Here is a 20,214-nt window from a genome sequence, read left to right as displayed (position 1 = left end):
TTACTTAACCCCGATTGCTTTAAAAAAAATAATAATTAGCAGTACTCTTATGATTGTCATCATTATTTGAAAGAAAGGCAAGGGTTGAGCTAAGTATGATGGGGTGATTCTAAAAAATAAAACTTTGTAGGGAGAGGTAAAAAGGAGTAATTCAAATGAGGCATAAAATATGAATGAGGCATAAAAGGAAAAATTGATACAGAAGAAGCTGGTAGGGCAGAGAGCAGGTAGTACTGGAACTTTCCTTTCCCTTCCCTTGGGAATGAGTTAAAGAGGGAAATACACACTCGCGCACACACACATAAACACATATACATACACATATGTAGCTCTAGAAGTGTATAGAAGTCTTCTAAATTCAGAAAGATGGCAGGAGGATAGGGTACAGAAAAGGATAAGGGAGGGACTTTTATAGGAGTGGATAGGTTAAGGAATAGTAGGGCAAGGTAGTGGGCAGATGTAAAACAGAGGAGTGAGGAGGGATAGGGTAAACAGGGTGAGAAGGATAGTGAGTAAAAATAAGAAGAAAAATACACTGCAATTAATCGTAACTTAGAATGTAAATGGAACAAATTTACCCACAAAACAGAAACAGAAAACAGATTAAAAATTTGAATTCAACAATATGTTGCTTTCAGGAAACATAAAAATGAGAGATATACTCAAAGACAAAATAAAGGGCAGGAGTAAAATTTATTATGTAAAAAAAATTGGGGATAATAATTGTGAAGTCAGACAAAGCTAAAGCTAAAATAAACTTAATCAAAAGTTAAAAATAGGGAAACTATACTATGTGTTAGCTATACTATCCAGTATTGTTTTGGATCATTAAAATATCTAGATGGTATAGAATACCTGAGCATGTACCTGCCAAAATAGACACAGGAACTATGTGAACATAAACATAAACTGCTTTTTATACAAATAAACTCAGATCCAAATAAGTGAAGTAATATTTATTGTTCATGGGTAGGTAAAGCTAATATAATTTTTAAAATGACAATATTACCTAACTAACCTATTTATTCAATGCCATCCCAATTAAATTGCTAAAAAATTTATTTTATTGAGTTAGAAAAAATAATAACAAAGTTCATTTGGAAGAGCAAAAAGTAGGGAATTTCAAAGAAACCAGGGGGAAAAAATATGAAAAGGAAGTAGCTTCAGCAGTATCAGACCTTAAACTATATTATAAGGGGGAACAATGTTGAAGTGTTAAAAGGATAATTTCAATCATTTTAAATTAAAATTTTCTTGTATAAATAAAACCTATATAGCCAAGAATAGAAGGAATGCAGAAAATTGGGGGAAAACTTTCATAGGCAATTTCTCAGATAGAATGTGATTGTATTGGAATATTGCTGTATTATAGGAAATGATTAGCTAGTCGATTTAGAAAAACATAGAAACACTTGGACCTATGAAGGAAGATGCTATCCACCTTCACAGAAACAGATGACAGGTGGAAATAAGCCTAGTACAGTCTTATGTATATGTCTATGAGTATATATATATGTGTGTGTATGTCTCTGTTTATAGACATCTATGTGTGTGTGTGCATGCACATATATCTCTACAATTAATTGTAGCCTCCTTTAGAGTGGGGGAAGGGGAAGGAGGGGGAAAAATAAAGTAAAAACTGCACAGCAGAGAACAAAAGAAAACAAAATAAGCTAGCAAAGTTGGGCAGCTTTGAAAACAATGGGTAGTATTTATTATATAGGTTTTCTTGAAATAGAAATTTTTTTATGTATTGAATCCTTTCTTAGGTAAGTTACCCTTATTTTCTGGTGCTGTGTACATGACAACAGTTTTTATTTCCTTTTCTCATGGTTTTTTTTTGCCTTTTGGAGGGCAATTGGGATTAAGTAACTTGCCCAAGGTTACATGGCTAGTGTTTTTTTGTGTGTGTGCTAAGTGTCTGAGGCCTGAACCAAACTCAGATCCTCCTGACTCTGGGGCCTGCGCTTTACTCACTGCGCCCTACTCACTGCGCCCCCTAGCCGCCCCCTCTCATTTTGTTTTTAAGTTTAAAATAGAAAAAATAATAAGAATGCCGTCTTGGGAAGAGATAGGGGGAAGAATAGGGAGACAATTTAAAACTTGAGGAAGTGAATGTTGAAAACTAAAAATAAATAATTTAATTTTTAAAAAAGAAAGAAAAAAAAGAACAAAAGTATAAAAATAAAGTTCTGGCCCTTTCTATCTCTCCACATCCTTCTGTATGTTTCAACCATATTAGCCTATTTGCTGCTGTTCTTCACACACAATGCTCTATCTCCTATCTCTATTTCTTATCTAATTTCCTTCCTCAACACTCCTGAAGTCCTCAGCTTCCTTCAAGACTTGGGTCAATTCCCACCTTCTACAAGAGGTCCCCTCACCTACTAGTGCCTTTCCACCCAAGGTTACCTTGGGTTTGTTTTCTATGTATTTTATATGTACCTTTATACATCCCCTAATAGAAGGTTCTCTCTTTGAGGACAAGTTCTGTTTTTATCTTTGTCATCATATTCCCAGTACCTAGCACTATTCCAGCACATCATAGATGCCTGATAAATACTTATCAAATGACAATTGATTGATAAATATAATGAAATAATACCACACCATAAGAAGTGACAAATATGGAGAATCCAAACAACCGCAAGAAGATTTATATGATTTGATTCAGAGAAAAGTAGGAAGAATCAAGAGAAGAATATACACCATGATTACAGCAATGTAAATGGACAAAAAGAAAATCTAAAAACCATGTTACTTATAAAGACCAAGCCTAGTCCCTGAGGGAAAGGAAAGAAAGGGAACAAACAGGTATCAAGCTCCTAATATGTGCCAGACAGTGTGTCAAGGGCTTTATAAATTTTATCTTCCCTTTTTTCATTGCAGAAGTGGGGCACTATGGATGTAGGAACTATATATGTCCTCAGGCACAGTCTAATGTTTACATGGTGTAGGTGCTATTGTGCCAGTGAGGAGAGGGCTAATTACTCTTTTTCTGCCCCGCCCCTTCCAAGAGGGTTTCACTACCCTTTCCCAGTTCCATCCCTCGGGCATAATTTCCTATTCACTATTGGAAAATTCCTGGAGTCACCTCACATTAGCAACTCACTAGTGTGTTCCAGGCCCACAAAGTTGTTTATCTTGTTTGCCAAGTTTAGGTGGCACAGTGGATACAGTGCTAGGCCTGGAGTCAGGAGAACCTGAGTTCAAATCTAGTCAGCTGTGTGACCCAGGGCAAGTCACTTAACCCTGTTTGACTCAGTTTCCTCATCTGGAAAATGAGCTGGAGAAGGGAATGGCAAACTACTCCAGTATTTTTGCCAGGAAACCCCAGATGGGGTCATGACTGAACAACAACAGTTCAGAACCATATTTTTTTTCATTGCTCTGAGAAGTTATAGATGTAGGAACCAATAATTCTTCAACTCCAAGGCCACACCAGGAAAGGTTCCATCAGTTACACTTCCTTTTCTCTCTCTCTCTCTCCCTTCCCCCTCCTTCTCTCCCTCTCCCCATCTCTCACTCTCCCCCTCTCATTCTCTTCTTTCTTTTCTCCCTCTCCTTTTCTTGCATTTGCTCTCTCAAATCTCTCTCCCCTCCTCTCTTCTCTTCTCTCTCTTTTCTTCTCTCACTCTCTCCTTTCTCCTCCCCCTCAATCTTACTCTCCTTTCTTCTCTCTAACATTCTCTCTTTCCTTACTTAGTACTGCACTCCCCATTTCCTCTTTCTCAGCTGCATTTGAGTAGAAATAAATATCAGTAATACAATGGTTAACTATATCTTAGAGAAACAAGCTTCTAAAACAATAGAGAATCAGAAAGCAAAACAAACTCTTTCAGATTAGGAAAACAAACCCATCTCCTGAGAAGACAAGAATAGGAGAGTAAAGTAAAGGGAAACATCACCATTTCTGGTCTCAGCAACATAAACAATTATTCAGCAGTTTGTTGTTTATTCTGTCGACCTTTTGAAAAAGTTTGGTTAAAGGAGACAAACAAATAATAATATAAAAATTACATTATTTATTCCTTATTCCTTAATTATTGTTCCCTTAAGGTTAGCAGTACTTGTGCTAGGAGTGCAGGACAAAAGTCCTCACTGGTGAACAGAGGAATCTTAAGACTTTTTATACATTTCAGAATCATCCCAAGTCAGGATGATCACGCCACAAACTTTATGATTTCCATTTGTTACCAACTATATGTGAAACAGAGTTCCTTGGTTGTAAAATGCAAATTGTCAATGACCAGAGCAGGGTCTGTTTACATTTTATGGTCTCAGGATATCTGTTTTGCTGTCATGTGGAGTAAGTCCCAAGATAAGGGAAATCTCACCTCTGGTCTTTGAAGAAGCTGACACAGGGAAAGGCATTTTAAAATCAACCAAATCAGTTGGATTAATTCATACTTTGGCCAAAATATGATATTTAAATGATTATCAATTCTGTGTCCATCCCTATTGCCTCATCACAGTCCTTCTAACGGCATCTCAACTGCTGCTCACCTTCCATGTCTCTTGTAGTCATGGTAGCAAAGCCACCAAGACCACTCCAGCTTCCCCTGGCCCTCTCTCTCTTCCTCTCCATCCTCCATTTTGCTCCTTGTCTATCTCATGGGCTCACGTCTTGCTCCATGCCCTCTTCTCATTGAAGGGTCCAGGTTATGAGCTTCAGGGTCCCAACAATGCCTGTGGGGCTCAAATAGAAGAGCAGTGGGTAAATTCCTACCTACCAGGGAGCATTGATCTTCAATATCCTGTTACAACAGTTGATGCAGTGATTAGTTTTGTGAAACTATTTTTTCCTCTTTCTTTCCTTTTCTTTCTTTATAAATCTTTATTACAAAAGATGACTGTCTGGGTGAGGGAAGAATATATATGGAAATGAATGTGATGTAAAAACAAAAAGGATTCATAAACATATCAATAATTAAAATGAAGCAGAACCAAAAAAAGGAAGTAATATGTAAATATACATAAAACAATAAATAAAAAGTAAGAAAAGCAACAATCAAACATTTTCTGCATAACAGGAGACCATTCTCCCACCTGTAGCCTATTGTACAGGGCTCTCCCCAAACTTCAAATCACACAGACCAATAAGAAAGGCCCAGTCCCAGAGGTTTTCCAAAAGGGTCAGCTTTTCTCTTTGGCTTTTTATGCCAAATTACTTGTTATGCCAAGATAATAATTGTAAAGCACTTAGCACAGCACCTCACACACAGTAAATGCTATATAAATGTTAGTAATTATTACTATGTTCACACTTGGTGTTTGCTCTGTGAAGATTTCCAAGCATAGCCTACATCTAGGTTTCTCCAAATGTAAATAGTAGGGTCCCCAGCTCTATACAAATACTCGAAGTAACAAAGGAATAGGGGCAAATTACAGTGTTTATTTTACCCCACAGAAAATTCAGATAAGAAGGGATCTCATAAAAGCCTCTACATGGGTACAGGAAATGCACATGAAACCCAAAAGACTCACAGGATCCCATAGATCAATAATGAAAAAACAGCAACAACAAGAAGAAAAGACTCATAGTAGTTTCCTTAAGAAGGAAATAAATTTGGGAATGCCAGTGTGATAAGTTGTTAACATCTGTTATTAGGGCCTATCTAGTTTTCCCTAAATTTGTAGCATGCCTTATAGTTTGAATTCCCTCTAGAAAGCAAAGGGATTTGCTCACCAGGTAACCAGCCACTTTCCTATAAGACCTGTGCTGTCCAAATCCTTCACTCAAATAGAAAAGGAATGGCAAAGTCCCAACTTTTTTCTACCCTCACTACATGTTGTGACTTCAGTCCTTCAACTTCAGGAACCACAGGAGTGATTCTCTTCTTTCTCCAAGAGGCACACCTCTCAGTTCACACAGCTTCTTTTTCTAGAAGGTTCAACAATCCCCAAACTATGTTATTCTGGAGAAAACCCCTAAGTCTACCACTACCTGCAAAATCTCCTTTCTCTGGCTAGAAAGCTAGATTCTGGATTCATAGTCTCAAAATCACCCTTCTCTGGCTAAAAGGCTAGATACCAAGACTCTTAAACTTGGGGTTATTCACAAAGCCATTGCAAAGGCTGGTATTGCCTCTTCCCTGGCTGCCCCCCCCCCAAAAAAAACCCCTCCTTTCTTTGCTTAAAAAAACTAGATTTTAAGATCATACTGGCTAGGTGCAAGGCAAAAGGAGAGAGAACTATTCCCCAACAAAGTGACATTGCCACACAGGAATTGTAGCCCTGGAAGGGGGATAGATGCCAAGGGGGAAGAGCATAGGGAACATCACCACCCCTCCTCTCCCCCCCCCCCACTATCCCTGGCTGCACAGCCAGGCTAGTGGTTCAAACATGACACCATTTAAACACTCTGATCTTAGTCCCAAGTCACTCAGGGCTCAAACTTACATAGAATTTTAGACAAACAGCTGACTTGGTACTAGCATACCAAGTATTATTATTGGTATTAATAACATTAATGAATATTATTACAGGATAAATGGGAAATAATTAACAGAATGAAGGCACTGGAATTATGAGGGGTTTGGGAAGGCTTCCTATAGAAGGTGGGATTTGGGTTGAGGCCTAAAGGAAGCCAGGAAGGTCAGTAGTCCAAGTGCAGGAGGGAGCTCTTTGTAAGCATGAGGTACAGTCAGAGAAAATGCCCAGAGCCAAGAGATAGAGTACCTTGTTCATGGGGCAGCTAGTCAGTGGTTCAAAGAGCATATGTTGGGAAATAAGTAATAGTGGAATACTGGCCCATCTTTGTGGTAGAACGCAGTGGGGGAGTTCAGACTTCTGAAATCAGGGTATTTTCTGAGGTACCTACCAAAGAATAAGGGGCAGAGACCCAGGAAACTTAACTTTAACTATGCTCCAACAAGCAAGTGGGTGGGGAAGAGGCAATGACCCGTCTCTGAGTCAGCTGAACCAGTACCATGTATGCATTCTGGGTTCTGGGACTATGACAGTCAAATCAGTTTCACTGGTTCCCATTAGGAAATCAAAATTCTACTCCCCTCCATGGGAGGTTGGGATTCAGGAGTAACAACCATGAACTACCTTCTCAGGTCACATGTCTGTTTCTGCCATGTGTTTCTTCTCCAAGAATTGTATCATTGCTCCAGCTCCCACCATCTCTTGGGCAATGAAAATCTACTTTCAGGAATTCTATTCTCTGGCCTATTCTTAGAAAGTTGTATGACTACCACGCAGTTTTGTTCCAAGGCCACCATTACCAATTCCTGGGCAGGGGAGACTACATATGAATAGGTTTCCACCATCTAGAACATGGGTCTGCTTTGCTGTGCTCTGACTTATCTTCTGAACAGGGAAAGATGAAAAGGTGTATAAAGCAGCAGGCCTCAGAGAGGCCCTTGAATAGAATAAAGGATTGGTTAGTTGTCCTCCATTAGTAGGGTGTTAGGGCTGTTGCTGTAGATAGTTCAGGAAATTTTCCTAAATATAGAAGTGCTTTCCCCTCACTTTGCCCTAGAGTCCTCCTGGGTCTGAAATCTAAAACAGCGTACATGTGATATGTCATAAATTTATCTCAAATTGGCTCTTGTGCCCCCACCCTGAACTTTAGGAAAATCTCCAAATCTAGCACCTGTCTCATTTACTGTTAAGAATCTTATCTTCATCCCATCTATGCATGACCCAAAAGGAAAATACATTCATATTATGGCTTAGAATACATTTACAGCATAAAATAGAAAGATAATAAAATACAATACTGAAACGCCCAAAAGGTTGGCCGACTGCCACATCTAAGGAGGTGAACTGTGTGTGCGTTTGTGTCTGCGTACTTCTGTATAATGTTCCCCCCAATTACATATTAAAACAATTAAATTTTTTTTTAAGTTTTGAGTTTCAAATTCTATCCTTCCCTTACTCCCTCCTTCCCACCTCTCCCCCCTCCCTGAGATGGCAAGCAATCAGATGATGAGGTGAACTTTGATTCAGTTTTCAATGTCACCTTGGTCAAGGTTTGCTTTGGGAAGCAATTATCCACAACCTCCCCCTGCCTACACATACACTCACACACACAAACACCACACAACCCGGAGACTGATTTCACCTTTGCAACATCTCTTGAACACAATCCTTTCTCTCCTCTGACACTGCCAGGGTCAGCCTGTCTCAAGTCTCTCCCCACTACACTCTATCTGCCATTCAGCACCAAAGTGACTTTCCTAAAGCAAGTCAGATCATGTCACCTTCCTACTCAATCCTACTCTTCCAGTCTTCTTACAACTTACTCCCCAACCTGTACTCTTCCATCCAGTAACTCTGGCCTCCTGGCTGTCTGGTGAACAAGGCTATCTCTTGGCCCTGAGGCATTTTCTCTGTGTCTCCTATGATTAGAAAGATCTTCCTTCTGCACTTTGACTACTGACCTCCCAGGCTTCCTTTAAGTCCCAGCTAAAAGCCTACCTTCTATAGGAAGTTTTCCTCAACCCCTCAAAATTCCAGTGTCTTCCCTCAGTTAATTATTTCCTTTACTTTTACAAAGTATATTCTTTACTTTGCATATATTTATTTGAATATTGTCTCCCGCATTAAACTGTAAGCTCCTTGAGGGCAGGGACTCCCTTTTGCCTCCTTTTGTATTCCCAGCACAATACCTGGCATATAGTAAATTCTTAATAAATGTTTATTGTTGATTGACTGGGGGCTGGTGACCTACCATACATAAGCTATCACTCTCAGCTCCTCAATCTTCCTTGTTCCTAGACTGTAGCACCTGTAATCAGGTGAGTCTGAATGCTTTTCTTAGGGAAATGCTTTCCCGTGTTGGGGAGTCAAAGTCTCAAGAAGGAGGAAAACAGGTAGATATTTCCAAATGCAGTATATAGGCCTATATAGCTCTGAATTTTGATACAGAGCTGGTAGATGTCCCAGCCTGGCTTTTGGTATGTTCAAACATATGGATTGTGTCTATATCCTAGAAGTCTCTGCAGCTGAGGTAGTTAACAACAACAACAACAGCTGGCATTTATATCATAGTTTAAGGTTTGCAAAGCACTTTACATGTGTTAACTCATTTGAACTTCAGGACAACCCTCTAATTTGTCTTGCTTTTATCCCCATTGTGCAGACAGGAATCTCAGGTAGAGGTAGGCTGAGTGACTTGCTCAGGGTCTTACATATAATGAGTTTCTGAGGCAGATCTCAGACTCAGGTCTTCTGACTACTCATTCTATGCTCTCTCTACTGCATTCCCTAGCTGCCCAGGAAAGGAGATGCCTCTAAGTTCATCCCTCCCCACTTCTCTATCTAGATTGAGGGCCACCAAATCCAGAGATAGATCTGGTGACGTATAATACAATGCCTTCATACAAATCACCACCTTCTGAGATATTATCTAACTCAGAAAGTCAGTCTCTCTACAACTGATGTGCAGTCTCTTCTCTTCAGAATTCACTTAACTGACTGCTGCTATTTCCATCCTCCTGCTCCCCAGGGAGCACGACTAAGTTCCCTTTTGGCAATAGGTGAGTCTTTATATCTTCTCCAAAATCCTTCACCAAAATCTGCTTCTGTTGCTAGTGAACCACCCCTTTGGGAGACGCTTGCCTAACTCATGCTGCTTTGGCAGATTAGGTTCCCAGAGGGGAATGACTACTGTTTTTTCTAGGGTTCTAAGGGTAACTCTGAGGGGTCATAGCTACTAATATGTTAACTCTTGAGTCCCTATGTGGTATGTCCCCCAATATTAGTTAACCAGTAGTGATGATGGACGGAATCCCAATAGGTTCAGCAGGAACCCTGATCTCATCCAAGACCAGGAAACCTGCAAGGACGTCTAGAAAGAATTCAGCTCAGCCTTGCTTGGAGTTAGAGTTGAGAAAGCTTATTATTACACCTTTACAGCAGGCAAGAGTCCTTAAGGGACCTTCGAGTGAGAGGGGTACATGCTTTTACCTTTAAAGGGTGAAGGGAGGGGCCTCAGTGCATAGATAGTTTAGATAAGATTTGGGCCAGTCAGAAGAAGACAAAAGGCAAGGACAAAGGAGGGTGTGGGCCAGGCTGGAGGAGAAATGAAGAGATCAAGTAAGAACAAAGGGGTCACAAAGTGTTGCCTAGGCCTAGTTCGGATGGGGGAAGGGGCAGAGCCCAAGGTTGGGAAAAGACAAGTTGGTTTCACAAATTGACCTAGACCCCAGATACCCCATCATTCCCCCCTTAAACAGATGACACACGAATTCATTTGGGGGTACAGGACGATGATCTCAGCTTCCCAAGCTACTTCCCGCTGGGGAGGGGCGTAGAGCTGTCCCTGCCTCTCAGGGTATCATCTTTCAAGGGGTGGGGTCTGTGGCCAAGGTCCAGAATTTGGCGGATGCCAGGTCCAAGGGGTGATGGGTAGCGACTTCGGGCAACGGTTGGTACTCAGCCTGCACAATCATCTGCAAATGGAATGCACTCAGCCTAGAAGAGACAAGCTTAGCAAGAAGGTTAAGCAGACAAAGACCAAAAAGAAGTATAAAGACTATGATTAGGAGTGGGACCAAGAAAGGGGCCAGTATAGGGAAAAGCCAGGACCACCATGAGGAAGAAGAGGAACCTGATGCATTAAGGGTTTCATGAATTTCTTCCATCCAGTTGGCCTTTTCCAGTCCTAAAGGTAGGAGGAAGGGAGATGCCCCGCTTACTCTGGAGACCTTTGGAGCAAGGGGCTCCATGGGCGCCTGCCTCCAAGCTAGTGAGTGGTCATTTCTCTACTGAGTCACATGATCCTGGGCGAGGCCCCCAAAACTGTGTGGGGTACGGAGACCCTACCCCAAATTGACTACTTGGAGACGTCTCAAGGTGAAAGCAGGAAGTTTTATTGAATCTAGCGAGAAGTGGGCGGTCCCATCACTGGGAAGTCCAGAGAGGAGGCCACCTTACAGAAGCCAAAGCTGGGTTATAAAGCCAAAAACCAAGCGAAAACCGCAACTCTCCCCTTCCTCATGTAATCTTTTAAATTGATTGGTTGTTCTGTTAGTATTCCCTTATTTAGCAGGTAGGGTGACAAAGGGATTTCCAGAGTTTCATTTTCCCCAAGGTCATCTGACTTCTGGTAGCTAGAAACTGAGGCCTAAAGGCTTCTAGTACTTTAGCAAATAGTCCACTTGAGAAACCACATTTCATTCTACACACTGGTCTTAGAAGTCCTTTTCTCCCTTCATGTAAGCCTCATGGTTTCCCCTTGGATGCAGTTCTTTGCTGGGCTCCAAGGATTGGTGCTTTTCTAGAATCCAAAGCTGTTACTTCTCTGCAGTGGGAGGGACCACAATCCCTGAATAAATCTGCCAGTATCCTCCAGTAATTATCTTTCCATGTTCATTTTTAGCGGCTTCTTTTGTAGTTGACCACTACTGGGCTGGTGGACTCTCTCACTGTCTGGTTGGCAGTGAGATCTTAGATGGATCTCCCAAACTTACCAATAACCTGTACGCTCTTATCTGGGGCATACTCACCAAAAATCAGGAAAGACGAAGCACAAAAGAAATAGAAACATCATTGGCTAGACTGGGGGGGAAAGGGAGATATGACCAGCTCCTCCCCACCAAGCAGCTCAAAACAATCCTCCTCACTCAAAAGCTGCAATGGAAGAAAGCAAGAGATGATCTGTTCTAACCTCTTGTATGTGTATTCAGATCTAGCTCAGCCTCTCCTGACCCATAAATCCATCTGGAAGCCAATTAGAAAGTTCTTTAACATTACATAGTATTAACTCTTAATCATCATGGCCAAAACAGATTTGAAAGTTTCACATGTTGGACTAGCAGCAAGCAAAGAATATCCATGCTCTTGTATAACCCAACAAGAAGGGCAAATCTGGGATGCTCCAAGATTTGGGCCTTCATTGACCTTTACCACTCTACACCTATCATTCAAAAACAAAGATGGCAAAGAGGATTGGTTCAATGACAAAATGTTCACATCTGCTGATAGTATACTCTTGAGTGGAAGTTTTTAAACTTTTAATCACATTTTCATCTGACTACAGCCAGCTCACTGGATGCCATACTTAGCCTTTACTTCTTCCATAGTTATTTATCTCTAGCTGGCAATATACATTTTGGTGCTGGTCAGATTATAAGTCAGTGGAATAGGTAGATGAAAGCTGTCTTCTCTTTGTCTTTCTCGATCATGAGGATCTGATTATATCCACTTCATAGATCTAGCACTTAAAATCATTGGTCGCCTAGAAGATAATCCAGTGCATCTGGATTTTGTAGCACTGGTCAGCCTTAGTTCTCTTGTGAGAGTGAACTAAAGGGAACTTGATCTGGAAGTTTACATATGTTCAGTTCTTCATGTCTTTTTCTGTACCAACAAAAATGGTATCCCCAATGCAAAATGGCTACCAGAACAATTAATGTCAACAAATTAGAGCTCTTCTCTAAGCAGGAACAATTTGTTGCTAACATTCAGGGAAAGTTGAGCCAACACACAGTTGGCAACAGTGGAGCAGAAAAGGAGTGGGCAGCTGTCAGAGATTTGGTGCACAGCACTGCATTTGCTTATCTGGGCCAGAAGACTTGCAAACACCAAGACTGGTTTGATGAAAATGATGGAGAAATTCAGAAGCTACTAAATGAAAAACAAGAACTCCATAGGGTTTACCAAGCAGGATGGTTCATCCATCTCTAAGAAGGCAGCATTTCATGCCATAAAAAGTAAAGTACAGGGGCGGCTAGTGGCATAGTGAATAGAGCACCAACCCTGGTGCCTAATCCCAATTGCCCTACCTTCCCTCCCTCCAAAAAAAGAAAAGAAAAGGAAAGTACAAGCAAAGCTTAGAGAGGAGGGATTCTTGGCTCAGCAAGAAGGTGACTGAAATTCAGTTTTATGCTGATGTAACAATCCAAAGCACTTTTATGATGCCCTGAAAGCTATTTATGGGCCAAAGACCTATGGTGCATCTCAACTACTCAGTGCTGTTGGAGCCACATTGATTAGTGATAAGGAAATGATCCTAGAGAGATGGGCTGATCACTTCCATAGTGTTCTCAGCAGACCATCATCAATCAATGCTGAGGTCACTGACTATTTACCTCAGGTTGAAGTCAATTCCCTCCTAACTGAAGAAGAGGTTTTTGAATGTCATCAGGCTCTTTTCGTGTGGCAAAGCACTTGGTGCCGATTCTATTCCAGCTAAGACTTACAAGGTAGGGGGTCCACTACTAATATAAAAGCTGATTGAAATTTTCCAGGTTATATGGCAAGGGGAGGTTATCCCCCAGGAGTTCAAAGATGCCTCTATTGTCCATCTCTATAAAGGCAAAGGAAATATAGATTGTCCTCTAACAATCACGGGGGGGGGGGGGTCTGTCTCTCTGTTATTGCTGACAAGATTCTTGCCAGAATCCTCATTAATAAGTTGATCCTTCACCTGGAAGATGGTCACCTACCTGAGAGCCAGTGTGACTTCAGAAAGGGCCGAGGAACAATTGATATGCTGTTTGCTGCTTGACAACTCCAGAGGAAATGTCAAGAACAGAGGTCTGTGACACAATGTTTGTAGATCTGACCAAGGCCTTTGATACTGTTAGTCATGAAGGCTTATGGAAAATTATGTCAAAATTTGGTTGCCTGGAGAAGTTCATCAGCATTGTACGTCAATTTCATGCTTGCCCAGGTTCTAGATAATGAACAATGCTCTCATGCCTTCCCAGTCACCAATGGAGTGAAACAAGGCTGTGTGCTTGTTCCCATGGTTTTTAGCATGATGTTTTCAGTCATGTTGTCAAATGCTTTCAGTGAGGATAAACACGGCATCAAGGTCAGCTACCACACTTATGGTAAATTCTTCAATTTGAAAAGGCTACAAGCCAAGACCAAAGTGGAGGGAGTGTTGGTGCATGATTTTCTGTTTGCAGATGATTGTGCACTCAATGCAGCCTCTGAAGCTGAGATGCAACAAAGTATGAATCAATTCTCTGCTGCTTGTGCTAGTTTTGGCCTAACAATTAACACCAAGAAAACACAGGTACTCCATCAACCACCACCACACATCCATACATGGAACTATCAATTACAGCAAATGGAGACGTTTTGAATGCTGTGGATAAGTTCACTTACCTTGGTAGTATACTTTCCAGGAATGTGCACATTGATAATGAGGTTGACACACACATTGCCAGAGCTAGCTCAGTGTTTGGGAGGCTCTGAAGGAAAGTATGGGAGAGAAGAGGTATTAGACTGATGACCAAAGTGAAGGTCTATAGAGCTGTTGTGTTGTGCTGACCTCATTATTGTATGCCTGTGAAACCTGGACAGGATACCAGCACCATGCCAAGAAATGGAATCACTTCCATTTGTATTGTCTTAGGAAGATTCTGAAGATCACCTGTCAAGATAAGGTGCCAGACACTGAGGTCCTTCCTCAAACGAAACTGCCAAGCATTCAAACTCTGCTTCAGAGAGCACAACTCCAATGGGCTGGCCATGTTGTTCAAATGCAAAATGTATGCTTGCCAAAAAGACTTGTTTTATGGAGAACCCACACAGGACAAGTGTTCACATGGTGGTCAGAAGAAACAATACAAGGACACTCTCCAGATCTCTCTTAAGAACTTTGGAATTGATTGTGTGACATAGGAGACACTGGCACAGGACTGCTCAGCATGGCATGCCCACATCTAAGAAGGCGCTGTGATCTATGAGCAGAGCAGAATTGAAACTGCTCAAAGGAAAGTCAGTATGCATAAATTTAGAGTATCTACCTCAAATGTTCACACAGACTATTTGTGCCTGACCTGTGGTAGAGCATTCTGAACTTGTGTTGGTCTGATCAGTCACAGTTGTACACATTGAAGCTTGACTCTAGCTTAGTGATGTCATTTTGGTCCTCTCTGAGAACAAAGGACAACAATCAATCAATCACCACTATGGGCAATCAATCCATATGCACTGCTGTACTCTATGATGCTACCATTGACCAAAAGTTCTTTCAGACAGTTTCTGAGAACTTCCTTCACAGAGAAATTTTCTGAATTCATTCTCAAAAAGGTCAGGAGACAATGAGATAGAGTCTATGAGCTGCTCCTTCGATGTATCCTATATCCCTCATGCCTGTCCTGCTGGGCTTCTGCCTCAATGAATTCTTGCACTCTTTAGGCACAGGAGACTCATCCAAGTCTAATTCCTCTGGTTCCATTTCTGAGTTAGAGGAACCAGTGACCATGAGATGTCATCTGCTACCCTTTCTTCCCTTTATCCCCCTGTAAGCTTCTGCATAGGGTACACAGATGGCCAAAGTCTTCTGGAATTGATTCCCAATTTAACACTTGAAGTATTCTGCTGATACATTAAATAGGCAAGAATTGGTCCCAGTTAGTATCAAAACTCCAGAGACATTTTCCAAATCTGCCAACAAAAGAGCCAAGGTATCAACCTTGTCATCATCAATAGCTCTTTAGAAAACTTCAGACTTACTTTGATACAGCTCAAATATGGATAGTCCTCATCACTTAGTTCAGATTCCAAGCCCTATTCAGTGGGATATAAAGTTATTTATTGACTGTCTCAGAAAATGACTGGAATACAATGGTCATATGCTATATGAATATGAATTATATCATATGAAGCATATTTTCTGATGAGTTGTTATCTTGCCATTGTTCTTTTACTTTTAATGTTCTATGAACTTTTGCATGATAGGACAATGTCACTAGTCCTTGTAGTTAAACAATAGAGTTATGACATAGGTTCATCCTCTCTACACTTAATAAAAGCATCTTTGGTGCTACTCCAATGGCAGACAAGACAAGAGGGATGATGTGTATTTACACTGTTTCTACATTATTTTGATAGCCTCTGCTAGCTTTATTTTGGAAACTTTTTGTTTTTTATGTAGCTTAGAGATTGTGACTATTTAGGATGGCAGCATCTATGTATTTAAAACATTGTTCTTAAATTTTTATGGATAAATATTATATTTGGGCAACTATGGGGAACATATTGGTCTGTTATAGTGGTATGGTTCCCATATAATTTATTGGTTGAGTTCTCTAGTCTGTTTTGAGGTCTGTATTTCCTATTATTATCTAGATCTTTAAACTGAGGCAAACAGAGGTTAAATGACTTACCCAGGGTCACACAGCTAGTTAAGTGTTTGAGGTTTGACTTGAGTGATTTTATATATGTTGTATGAATGGAATACAATGGGATCCAGTGTCCAGCATAGAGTCGCACTCCACATGTTTCATCTACCCAGCCATTTCTTCATAAGGTCCTATGAATCTAGGTGAAATGAAGTCACACATAGGGGAATGAGGCTAGTACCTTCTTGAAGTCTGAGATGACCTCTGTCCCTGGTCCAGGTCTTATTTTATGAAACTGGTTTTATTCTATTCAGGTTCTGATAAACAAAAACCTGATTTTCTTCTTGAATACATTCAGTACATGAATGGCAACCTAGTTCTCATTTATAGCAGAAGACCGTTCTGCCTTTTTGACTGAACTCTGCTAGTAAAGTTATTACCATTTGACCTTCAGTCTAATGAGTTGCTCATCTGAGTTCCGAGAATTGTTTTTTTCTCAAGTCCATAACAAGTACTTCTCTTCATGAGAGCTTCTGATCCTTGAAGATGTTGCCTTTTTTGGGTGACTGCCTCTCTATATCTGGCTATCCTTGATGCAGAGAGACACAGAGAGAGCGAGAGACAGAGAGAAACTGAGAAAGAGACAATCATTAATTAATTAATAATTTAATAATGATAATAATTTGTTTGTTGTTGTTCAGTTGTGTTGGCAAAGATAATGGAGCGGTTTCTCATTTCCTTCTCTAGATCATCTTATAGGCATACAGGCTTACGTGACTTTCCCAAGGTCACACAGCTAATAAGTATCTAAGCTAGTAAGTATTGAACTCACAAAAATAAGTTTTCCTGACTCCAGGACTGGCATTCCATCAATTTTACCAACTAGCTACCCCAATAACAATAATTAATTAATAACATTCAATTATCAGTTATTAATTTAATAATAATTAAGCAATTAATAATAATAGCTGCCATTTCTAAAGTGCCTACTATGCCAGGCACTGTGCAAAGAACTTTACAAACATTATCTCATTTTATCTTCACAACAAACCTGGGAGGTATGTACAATTATTATTGGCATTTTATAGATGAGGAAACTGAAGTAGACAGAGTCACATAGCTAGTTATCTGCCTGGGGCTAAATTTGAGTTCAGGTCTTCCTAACTTGGTCTGGGGCTGGACAGTGTGGTAGAGAGAAAAAGAGACAAAAAGATAGACTGAGACAGAGAGAGACAGAGACACAGAGAGACAAACACACAGGACAATATACATGTGACAGTAACCCACACAAACACATGTGATAGTAAATATCCATATAATACTTTCCTCAAAATATCCACTCTTATTAGTAATCCCAGAGGTAAAAATCCAGCTAAAGGGACTGAATTACCAGGATGCAATAATTGAGTTAGCCACCAGATGGTAATCTACTCAAGATACCAGTCAAAACTCAAGTCAATCCTTAAGCACACACAGGTAGATGATGCCTACCTGGATCTTGGCACATGAACACTTCCAGCCTCTGAATGGACTTTTGACTTCAGATGGAGCATTTTAGCCCCTTACTGCTTGAAGTCCTAATCTAGCTTGACGGGCTATCATGGGAAAGAAGTCAACTTATTTTGTTTGACTTCAGAGCCCATGAGTAGGAACAAAGAGTTGGAAGTTGCAGAAATGCAAATTGAAGCTTGATGCTGGGGAAAATTTCCTAATATTTTCAAGAGCTCTAGAAGTGGAGTGGGATGCCTCAGAGAGACCTCCACTTCATTGGAGGTCTTCAAATAAAGACTAGATACCTTGTTGGCATACTTGGGGGTAGGGGGGGGGGGGGGGGCAGGAGTTCTTTTTCAGGTATGGATTGAACTAGAGAACTACCAAAGTCTCTTTAGGTCTGAAAGTCTATTAAATTCTGTGACGTTTCTATTACCCAAACCCAAGTAAGAATTCATTCTCTTTCATTAAGGCATCCTTCCTGATCTCCACATTATTAATGTTCACCCCACAAAATTCCTTTGTGCACATTTGTATTTGCTTATCTATACATATGTTGTTTATGTTCCCCATTACTCAAAGTAAAATGCAAACTCTTTGAGGAAAGGAAATCAATCTTTGGGCCTCCACTATCACATATGGTTCTATTTTCAGCAATCTCACTAGGTTTTCTTTTACCTTTTAAAGATCCCAGACTGAATGCCTGGGTGCTTGTTGTTCAATGCCCTTTTAGACTCTAACTAGCCAGACCTGCATAAAAGATATTTTCTCTAAGAGGCAGAGGATCCTTGTTCAGATATTATTTTTCATATTCATTGCTCTTTTTTTACAGTTCTATGGAGCTGGGGACGCAATAGAGTTCCCAAAAGGCAAATATTGTAAGACTTTTACTTTGTATAGTAATGGACTCAAAATAAAGAATATGATAAATGCTTTTGGACCTAAACAATATGAGAAATTGTTTTGCTCAACTATGCTTATTTACTACAAGGGTTTTCTTTTCCTTTATTCGGGGCAAAATGAAAGGGAAAGGGCAGCTAGGGAAAGGTGGGGCGGAAAGAAATTTAGAAAAAGGAAAGAAAAGAAGGTCATTGAAGCTTTTGAAGCCAAAGAATCTAAGTCTGTAAACATCAACAGGGGAATGACTGGATAAGTTCTGGTAGTTATGGTATATAAAGTGGTTCCAAGGTGAGGAGCAATCCATATGGGTGGTTCAATTCTCATATGTATATGAGGTAATGGAATGTATGTGAAGTATATGAAGGTAATGGAATACCACGTATGCACATTGCTGCCATCCCTTTCTCCCCATCTTGACTCCTGAGTGAACCAATTCAACTCAAACTCTCCCCCTCTCTGGAATCCCTAGCCTCTTATCACATTGACAGTTATGTCCAGTCAAGATCCAGCTTTGGATCACTCCTACCATTCATTGCCTCCAAGCCTACACAGGTACTGCTGAATGAAGTTAGAGAAAATCATGTAACCTTTCTGACAGGATCCACTACAAATTGATGGTATATAACCTCAACTGAGCCCTCACTGCTGCCAGGCAATCCTACACTATCTGACTTATCAACTTGCTATCTCACTCTCCACAGTGGTTCTTCCAAACCTTTTCATCCCTCTTCAAACCTCTCATAACTCCCCTCTCCTTCAACCCTCTCAGCAGAGAAAATGGCCTCATATTTTATAGAAAAGATTAAGGCCATTTACTGTGAGCTCCATCTTCCCTCTTTCTCATCTCACTATCACTCAGATGCCTTCTGCCACTTTTCCTTTTTCACCCCTCCCTCACATGATGAAGTGGCCTTATTCCTTACCAAAGCTAACCCCTCTACTTGTCCAAGAGATACCATTCCATCACTTCGCCATCAGATTGCTGGCTCTGTCATTCCCCACTCTGTCACTTATTTTCAGTCTCTCCCTGTCTACTTGCTGCTTCCCTACTGCCTACAAACATGTCCATGTCTCCCCTCTCTTGACACTTCCATCTCGACTAACTGTTGTCCTATATGTCTTCTGCCCTCTGTAGTCCCTGACCAGCCACCGGCCAGAGGGACTCCAGATCAGCAGCAGCTGTGGCTGTTTCCAGATTTATCAACACATAGATGCGAAGGACAAAGTGAGAGATCAGTGCAGTCTGGACTTTGGGACAAGTAAGTGGGAGTGCATGGCTTTTACCCCCAGGGCAAAAGGCCTAGAGTCTTCCTGACTCTAGGCCTGGTACTGTATGCACTGCACCATCTAGCTGCCATGTATGGTTAAGTGGTCTATATTTCTATTTGAGTTTTATACCACTGATGTAGTAAACAGAAAAATGTGGGTTTAAATTCAGCAATTGATATTTACTAGTTGTATGGCCATAGGAAAGTCACAACCTCTTTGGACCTCAATTTCCTCATTTAAAAAAGAAGAATGTGGAGCGGCTAGGTGGTGTTGGGAGCGAAGACCTTTGGGCCAGGCACCCTTCCCCTGTAAGAAAGCCACTCCCTCCCAGTACCATGCCACGTGAATCTGCTGACCACAGAGTGCTTCGGCACCAGGTGTCCTAACCACAAAATGTTTCAACAGTTGTTTACAAGAATTCCTCTCCCCGCCCACTTCCTCAAAGAGTATATAAGTCCTGTTTACCAGCATTAAAGTTCAGATCATCAGACCTTCAGACCTTAACTCAAACTCGCTT

At 40.8% G+C, this 20,214-nt stretch overlaps 1 protein-coding gene across 2 annotated transcripts in view; it reads left to right on the top strand.

The window, feature by feature from the left end:
* Nucleotides 1-20,214, top strand: part of SLC52A2 (solute carrier family 52 member 2) — a 37,306-nt gene that overhangs the window by 16,618 nt on the left and 474 nt on the right. For both annotated transcript variants that reach the window (XM_069097011.1, XM_069097008.1), the window contains exon 5: nucleotides 19,564-19,687. In XM_069097011.1, coding sequence (XP_068953112.1) covers nucleotides 19,564-19,687 — 124 coding nt within the window. The remainder of the gene's footprint in view (nucleotides 1-19,563; nucleotides 19,688-20,214) is intronic.

This window comes from Petaurus breviceps, unplaced genomic scaffold (genome assembly GCF_028583685.1).
Source record: "Petaurus breviceps papuanus isolate PSGF00001 unplaced genomic scaffold, PetGlider_PUasm1.0 350, whole genome shotgun sequence".
NCBI lineage: Eukaryota > Metazoa > Chordata > Mammalia > Diprotodontia > Petauridae > Petaurus > Petaurus breviceps.
This window is presented reverse-complemented; position numbering and strand designations above follow the sequence as displayed.